The sequence below is a fragment of the Lutra lutra genome, chromosome 2 (genome assembly GCF_902655055.1).
Source record: "Lutra lutra chromosome 2, mLutLut1.2, whole genome shotgun sequence".
NCBI lineage: Eukaryota > Metazoa > Chordata > Mammalia > Carnivora > Mustelidae > Lutra > Lutra lutra.
Window position 1 is genome coordinate 58,309,324 of NC_062279.1, and position 9,413 is coordinate 58,318,736.

The 9,413-nt window shown below is 40.2% G+C and overlaps 1 protein-coding gene across 1 annotated transcript in view; it reads left to right on the forward strand.

The window, feature by feature from the left end:
* Nucleotides 1-7,401, forward strand: part of NUGGC (nuclear GTPase, germinal center associated) — a 46,181-nt gene extending 38,780 nt beyond the window's left edge. The window contains 2 exon segments of the mRNA XM_047717497.1: nt 1,580-1,670; nt 6,748-7,401. Of these exon segments, the coding sequence (XP_047573453.1) occupies nt 1,580-1,670; nt 6,748-6,887 (231 nt within the window). The 3' untranslated portion in view covers nt 6,888-7,401.
* Nucleotides 7,402-9,413: the final 2,012 nt, after the last annotated feature.

Below are 9,413 nucleotides of genomic sequence, written 5' to 3' on the forward strand. Positions count from 1 at the left end.
GACTAGATAACCTGGCTCCAGATCTCCCACAATAGCTAATCTCCAGGCAGATTTTTTCCCTTTTTTAATGAGGGAAATGTCTGGTCTGCAAAACATATCAATCAATCAATCAATGCCAATAAAACTATTATAGGTCAGTCAGGTATGACACTGAGCAGAGAATTCTAGGTTTGATTCTGTTTATGTCAGAAAACAGTTCCTGACACTTTCCTTGAAACTAAAGCGTCTATCAAGTACCCTTGGGCCATCGTTCTGAGTTCTGGTTTTCTTTGTAGACCACAACCTTCCCAAGTAATACAGTTCTTTGTTTTGTTCAAGCCACTGTTGGCCCCTCCTGGCCATGTGAGTTTCCACAGTCTTCTGCCTCAGTTGGGTCTTAGTGACCCTCTCCTAAACAGCTAAGGAACCAGGCTAGTTGTTTTTTCCATTCACCTCTGAACCAACCTATGTCCTCAAATGTTTCCACCCTGCTTCTTCTGCTCAGCCCCGTGCCCCTGTCCCCCACCCCAATGTACTTTTGGAAAAATACCTTTCTCCACGATATGAAGCATATAATTTCTCTTGGAATAGGCTAAGAGGTATCTCATTTGCCAGTAGCAGTTTACTCTCTGTCATTTAACATATTATCACAGTCTACAAACACATGCAGAAAATTGGCCAAACCCTACAGCACGTGGTCCTCATTGGGTATATAGAAATTGGCCCTGAGGAGCTCCCCAAAAAACAACTCCACTTAAAAAAAAAAAAAAAAAAAAGGTGATTTGTACCTTGACCATGTACAAACACATCTTAAATGACAGAATGTAGAAAGTTGAAGTTGGGCAAGGCCACAGAGCATCCCCATTCCCTGATCTTATGGACAAGGGGGCTGAAGCCCAGACGGCCTCCATTACTAGCTCAAGGCTCACAGCTAGACCTGAGACTAGAGCTTAGGGTTCTTGGCCTGATGTGTTGAAGACAAAAGGCAAGAGTGAGGAGATCAGCCTTAAAATGAGGCTGTGTGAGGCTAAAGGGAAGAGTCGGGTATTTTTCAAAGGTAGTTCAAGAACTGGTAGAAGAGGGAAAAGGGTTTCATTGGTGGCAGGAATGAAATAAGAAAGAAGACATTTCTTAGGCAGCGGGGACAGAGTGTCAGGAAGTCAAGCGTGGTGCGGCCATATAAAGCAGGTACTCAGAAACATATATCCAGTGACCAAATGAGCAAAATGTTGGTGGTTAGTGACCAGCACTTTCCTTCTTTTTCCATCTCTGTAAATGCTGTTCTCTCCCCCTCCCTCTACCTCCATGAAGCCTCCTTAGCTCCTGACTCAGTTGGGCAGCACCAGAGGTCCAATCCCCTGGAGGTCTTGATAAGCAGGAAAGGAGATGCTGAGGCAAGTGGAACCGCCAGAAACGTTGCCCTGATGACTCCTGAGCCATTCGCTGTGTGCTAAGGTGGCCCACCCTTGGAATTGACTTTGATTTAGCAACCCCAGTCTATACACTCTCTGGTTGCAGGATTAGGTGGTTTCCCTTTCATAATCTGAACTTTCCCTTGGGCTGTGCCGTCCTAACAGAATGACCATGTTTTGTTGTATAGAATGGAATCACGGAGAAAGTGAAGGGCAGTATCGCCACCATGCTGACTCTCGCTTCATCCCAGGGGGATGGTCTCTACAAGGAGCTTGCAGGTGAATACAGAAAACTTTTGCATAAGCGGTGACCTCGAAGACACCCCCTAGCTGTGGTTGCCCTTTGCTGGATTTAAAGAAGTCAAGTTAGGAAGAATTTCCAGGGCATGGGATGGAGAAGGTCATGGCTGCCCCACCCTTTGTGGAGCACCCACTCGAGATCACATGTTATACTCGGGCTTTGTGTGCAACATCTCATAGCGTTCTCATGTTAGCCCTCAGAGGGAGATGGTAATGCTCCATTTTGCATGTCCAGAAAGAGAGATCAGATTAGATAATGTGCCCAAAGATGCATAGCTGGAAAGTGGCAAATTCAAATCGATAACTCCACTCTGCCACCTCCATAAACCCGTTCTTTGAAGTAGATGGCTTCTCATGAAAAGCCTCATTTTCTGGTGATGGTAGAGAAAGGTTTCTCTTCATCTCCCAGGAGACTGGGGATGCATGACCAGCTGCCTATGTCTTGGTGCATGTAATCAAATCTCTTCCTTGCTGTGTGCTCCAACAGACCTCCTGGTATAAACTGGAGAGGGTAAACTAGTGCAAAAAGCAATTGGGAAATGTCTAGTAAAATTAAAAATTCACATATCCTTTGGCCCAGCAATCCTACTTCTGGGATTCTATCCCATGGTATCCTCATACATGTGCAGAATGGCACGTAGATGAAGTTATTCAGGGCAGTGTTGCTTATGATGTCAACATTGGAACAATTCAAATATCCATCAGTAGAGCACTGGTTAACTTAGGTACACAACTAGTGGAGGACCATGCAATTGCTAGAAAGAATAAAGTGGCTTTTTTTTAATGCAGAGTAGCAGTATGAAACAATCTCCAAAATATATGGTAAAGTGAAAAAAGGCAAAGTGAAAAACTGTGTGTAATATGTTGCCATCTGTGGGGGAAGAAAAGGAAACACATATGGATAGGCATAAAAATCTCCTGAGATACACAAGAAACTGGCCACACTGGTTATCTCTAAGGAGAGGAACCAGGAGCCTGGAGGACAGGGAAGGTGGGAAATTTATTTTGCAGTCTGTATGTTTTGTGTCTTTTTAAAAAAATTTTTTTTTCTTTTAAAGATTTATTCATTTATTTTAGAAAGAGAGAGAGCATGCATGTATGAGCATGACTGTGGTGGAGGGTAGGAGCAGAGGGAGAAGGAGAGAATCTCCTTCTCTTCTCCACACTCTCCACTGAGTGTCGAGCCTGATGTTGGGGCTCAATTCCACCACCCTGAAATCATGACCTTGAGCCCAAATCAGGAGTTAGTCACTTTAACTGATTAAGTCACCGAGGCACCACTCTTTTGTGCCTTTTAAATTTTAAACTGTGGGCACAGTTGCCTGCTGGAAAAAAAATTGACCTGATGTCATTGCTGTATGTCATTGAGTATGTCACAGTGAAAGCTTTGGCACAGCAAAGGAAATAGTCAACAAAACAAAGAGGCAACCTACAGAATGGGAGAAGGTATTTGCCAATGATGCTATAGACAAAGGGTGATATCCAAGATCTATAAAGAACTTCTCAAACTCCATGCCCAAAAAACAAATAGTTAAGTCAAAAATGGGCAGAAGACATGAGCAGACACTTCTCCAATGAAGACATACAAATGGCTAACAGACACATGAAAAAATGTTCATCATCATTAGCCATCAGGGAGACTCAATCAAAACCGCATTGAGATACCACCTTACACCAGTTAGAATGGCCAAAATTGACAAGGCAAGAAACAACAAACTTTGGAGAAGCTGTGGAGAAGGGGGAACCCTCTTACACTGTTGGTGGAAATGCAAGTTGGTGCCGTCACTTTAGAAAACAGTGTGGAGCTTCCTCAAAAAATTTTTAAAAAGAGCTACCCTACAACTTGGCAATTTCATTACTGGGTTTTTTCCCCAAAGATAAAGGTGTAGGGAAAAGAAGGGCCATATGCGCCCCAATGTTCATAACAGCAATGTCCATGATAGCCAAACTGTGGAAGGAGTCAAGATGTCCTTCAAAAGATGAATGGATAAAGAAGATGTGGTCCATATGCATAGAATATTACTCAGCTATCCGAAGGGATGAATACCCAGCTTTTGCATCAACATGGACAGAACTAGAGAAGATTATGCTAAGTGAAATAAGTCAAGCAGAGAAAGTCAATTATCATATGGTTTCACTTATTTGTGGAACATAACAAATAGCATGGAGGACATAACGAGAAGGAAGGGAAAAATGAAAGGGTCAATTGGAGGGGAAGACAAACCATGAGAGACTGTGGACTCTGAGAAACAAACTGAGAGTTTTAGAGGGTAGGGGGTGAGGGGATGGGTTGGTCTCGTGACTGGTATTAAGGAGGGCACATATTGCATGGAGCATTGGGTATTATACACAAACAATGAATCATGGAACACTACATCAAAAACTAATGATATACTGTATAGCGACTAACATAACATAATAATAATAATAAAAAAGAAAGTGGTCAGAGCGATTTCCAGAGTAGAAGCCACAGCTGCTGCTTCTAAGCATCTATCTTACACTTCTCTCTTGCTCTGGAACTTACTACTCTCTGTCTCTGGTTGGTGAGAAAGACATCTAACCTGTGCCCAATAGTCTCCCAGGAAGGTGATAAAACTCCCTTATACTATACTTTATTGAACTCTCTCATGACCTTCTGACTAGGCCTTCACAGGAAACTGTTTCAAGATTATAGTCATCCAGTTATGTCTTCTTTAAAGAACTCCTGGGGCTCCTGGGTGGGTCAGTTGGTTAAGTGTTTGATTTTGGCTCAGGTCATGATCCCAGGGTCTTGGGATCAAGCCCCTTGTTAAGTTTCCTGATCCATGGGGAGTCTGCTTCTCCCCCTCCCTCTGCCCCTCTCCCTGCTTTCTCACTCCCTCTCAAATAAATAAACAAATACAATCTTTAAAAAAAGAATAAAGAACTACTGACCAAAGGTCTTCCAGCTGCCCAGGTCTCCCACAAAAAAAAAAATGTTCCCCTGAATTTGATGTAAATTGCTCCTGCCATAATTTAAGATCATTTCCCTTTCTTTCCATCAACGGCAGATATATACTATGTAGGGCGTACTGTGCCAGGGGCCAAAGAGGTCTATAACAGTCCCTGCTCTGAGTCTTACCTGCTTGGTAAAACAAGATGTGTGATCATGTAAATTAAAATAGAAGATAGTATGCATTCACTGCACAAGTGATTATAATGACCTCCTAGGTATTGAGTAGTATTCTCGGTGTTGAGAATACTGCAGTGACCAAAAAAGACAAAAATTTCTGCCTTCATGGAGCTTCCAGTCCAGTGAGCAGAAGGCAGACAATTAGCGGAACAATAAATAAAATATGTGACATGCAAAAGGTAGTAAGTTCTATGGAGAAGAATAAAGCAGAGAAAGGGGAGAGGGAGGGCTGGGAGTGGGTAATCAAGGAAGGTCTCACTAGGAATGTGACATTTTAAAAAAGCCAAAAACCTGACAGAGGGAACACAGTTGGCCACCAGATTATTCAGAAGACAGTGGTTATTCAGCACCAGGATCTTGGGGGAAGTTTCATATAATCTGGGTCCTGGAGTAGAGCCTGAAAAGATAGGTTGGATTTATGAAGCAGTGAGGAGAAGGGAGACTTTCCAGACTCAGGAGCAAGACAGATAGACTCAAGGTTCTAATACCCTTCTTGGTCATGAGTATCATCACTGGCCAGGCTCAGGGTGGGTGAGTCTGGGTAATGCTATGGAACATGTAGAGCCCTGGTGGACTGGAAAAGCATTCAGGAGCAATGCCAGAACCAACCCCAGGGTCAGTCTGAAGTGTCCCTCAAAGAGGGCCATATTAATCTGAGTTCTCTAGAGAAACAGAACCAATAGGATATGAATATGTGTGAAGAGATAGATAGATAAACAGATGGATAGATAGATTTGTTTTAAGAACTTGGCCTATATGAATGTGAAGGTTTGCTTAGTCCAAAATCTGATGGGGGATGCCAACAGGCTAGACACACAGGAAAGACTTGATTGAGTTCAAGTACAAAGCAGTTTGCTGTAGAAGAAGGAAGAGCTAACATCGCTGATGAAGTCCAAAGGTGGTCTTCTGGAGAATTCCCTCTTGTTTGCGGGAGACCAACATTTGATATGGCTAGACCATCACCTAATTAGAGGAGGCCTACCCACGTTGTGGAGGATGGTCTGCTTTACTCAAGGTCTGCTGATTTAAATGAATATCTTATTCAAAAATATGCCCTGATATGAGGAAGTGGAGATGCAACATGGGGGTTAAGGGAGTAGGAGAAGAATAAATGAAACAAGATGGGATTGGGAGGGAGACAAACCATAAGTGACTCTTAATCTCACAAAACAAACTGAGGGTTGCTGGGGGGAGGGGGGTTGGGAGAAAGTGGGTGGGATTATGGACATTGGGGAGGGTATGTGCTATGGTGAGTGCTGTGAAGTGTGTAAACCTGGCAATTCACAGACCTGTACCTCTGGGAATAAAAATATATTATATGTTTATAAAAAATAAAAAATAAATTAAAAAAAATATGCTCACAGAAACTTCCAGAATAATGTTTGGCAAAATATCTGGGCACCACAGCCGGACAAGTTGACACCTAAAATTCACCATCGTAAGGATATAATTTGATTGCCATTCATGAGGTGAAAACCCAAGAGGCCAAAACAGAGAAATTCACCTAGAATGAGAACTGCTGAGAGCAGAGGGTCATAGGAAGGAGAGAGAAGCCTGGAGAGGACTTAGAGGAGGTTTATTGTGTGCTGGGGTTTGTATCTCCTTTCACTGAGCTCTTGCAAAGACTTAGTAAAGACCCAGTGATCTCCTGGACCTTTTTATGGGTAGGTTTGTGTTTCTTTGGAGGGTGACCCCTAGGCTGAGATAAGCCTTAAGGTAAGAGCATGAATGCCCAGTTTGATCAGGTTTTTTAATAAAATAAATTGATCAGACTATCTGATCTCTAAGTTTCATCCCAGATATCACATTCTGGGACAAGCGATGAGATCCTCAGGAGATTTGTTTTCTGTGGACATTTCTGAAAAGGACACTAATTCCTGATGTATGCATTTTGCTCTTCTGTAGATGTCAAAAGTGAATACAAGGAGATGGAAAAGCTACACAGAAGCCTGAAGGAGGTTGCTGAAAATGCAGTGCTGCGGAGAGGCATGCAAGATTTCCTTCTGAGAATGTCCCCAAACAAAGCTGTTCCCCCCAAAACCTAAATTTAATTCTCAGGGCTTAGCACCAAGTAGATGAAAAATAAGCCTGGTGCCAAAGAACCAGAATCACTTCTGTTTTTAAAAATCTAATAAAGAACATCTTCCAATTGTTTGGCCTTTATATAGAATATAAAATGCAAAATATTGTTATTTCTGGCATCAGCTGACTGCTGAGAAACACCATTTCATTTTTATTCAATAGTAAAAATAATCATCTTGAGTCCCTAACAGAGTTCTAAAATTTTAGGGTCTAGAAACTCATGCTTCAGCAAAGAAAAATACTAAACATTGAAAAATAAATATTATGGAAAAAGACATTGCATAATAAAGCTTTGGGGCCCCAATTCTATTTCCCATTTTAATACTAATGAGACTTTTGGGTAAGAAGGTAACAGCGTGCCATGGAAGCAACATGGGTTTAAGGCCAGACAGACAAGAAGAGACCTGGCTTTACCACTTCCCAGGGGTGTTATTTAAGATCAGTACTTCTCAAACATTTTGGTAAAAATTTATTGAGAAACCTAAAGAGCTTTTGTTAATGTGGATTGATATTTATTGTATTCATAGACCAATGGAACAGCGTAGAGAGTCCAGATAGGGACCCTCAACTCTATGGTCAACTAATCTTCAACAAAGCAGAAAAAAATATACAGTGGAAAAAAGACAGTCTAGTCTCTTCAATAAATGGTTCTGGGAAAATTAGACAGCTATGTGTAGAAGAATGGAACTTGACCATTCTTTTACACCATACACAAAGATAAACTTGAAATTGATAAAAGACCTCAACGTGAGGCAGGAATCCATCAGAATCCTAGAGGAGAACATAGGCAAGAACATAGGAGAACATAACCTTTTTGACATCAGCCACAGCAACTCTTTCAAGATATTTACTGTATTCAAAATTAAAACTGAGAAAAATAGGAAACAATTATTTACTAACTCATTTAATAAACTTTTTATATATTAATATAAAAAACATTTTTATGGAAAAACTATATTCAAAAAAATTTAGTGAGAAGAGTGACATTATTTACACTTTTGCTAATCTCTTTATTCTCTGGTTTAATAAAAGACAGCTGGATTCTCTTATCTGTTTCTGCATTGTCACATGTTTTCAGTTGATGTATATGAAGAAAATACAGATTCACACAGATATAGAGTTGGAATGTGGAAGAGCACTTTGTAGCCTTTTCAAATAATTTCTGGATATTCTTCTTTGATCCAATCTTGATAAAAGATAGTTTCTTAAAGGTTAGTTGCCATATAAAATCTGAAATCATATTGGGGAACTGTTTGATATTCTATTACACTAAAATATATTTCTAGCCCACAATCTGAATGTTTTTTTTACATCCATGATTTTGTGGCATTGGTCATTTTGAAAATATTCCACTGAATTATGCAGATCTTCCAAATGACATATTTCATTATATAATATACTACAAAATCAGACTTGTTAATATCTCTACCAACTTAATCAGGAAAGTCTTGAAGTATTCTTCAAGAAGCTGTCAAGTTCATGGTAGAGGATACAAGTTTTATAAAAATCTCAATTTTCCCCTTAAAGTTTATTTTATGATTGGCAACAAATATTGTCATTTGCTTTCTTTGAAGTGGTAAGTTCATTTTTGTTTATTTTTGAGAAAATGTCCACCACATAATCAAGTATGATTAACCATAGTTTGTCAATTATTATTTCAATTCTAAATAATGTTTTGTGGGGAAAAAGTCAAGTACAGCTGACAACTCAATCACACAAGTATTTGCCTTTAAGGTAGTAGAAGTGCCTTAAGTTGTACTGTCCTTTTTGTCACATGAAATAACAAAACAGCATCTTCTTAAGGATCAATAATTAATGGAACAAATAACTTCTACTGTTCCATTAGGAACATTCTTTTTTTTTAAAGATTTTATTTATTATTTGACACACACACAGATCACAAATAGACAGAAAAGCAGGCAGAGGGAGAAGTAGGCGCCCTGCCGGCAGAGAGCCCCATGTGATGCTCAATCCCAGGACCCTGAGATCATGACCTGAGCCAAAGGCAGAGGCTTAACCCACTGAGCCACCCAGGTGCCCCATTAGGAGAATTCTTAAGTGAAATTTGCTTAAAAAAAAAAAAAAAAAAAAAAAACAACTGAAAGTACACAGTGAAAAAAACAAAAGCTACTAGTATAGTTTGGTGCCATCACCTTGGTTCATGGTAAGATGTCAGTGGTTTTGCTCACCTTTGTTTTTAAATCTCTAGCACAAGTGTCAACATGGTAAAAACAACAAAGAAACAGCATCTTAATCTTATCATGAAGAAAGCCTCACCTAGGAGACCCAGAGAAGTGTTTTAAGGGCCGCATTTTGAGAACTACTGGATAAATTATTTGAACTATTTGAGCTTCAGGTTATTTATCTGTAAAATGGCGATAATGGTAATACCTACAATGACACTATTAGAGTTGTCAGGAAGTTTGAAATTATGCTTACAAAATATTGACATGTGGTACTTAATGGCACCTGATAAGTGGTTATTTGGG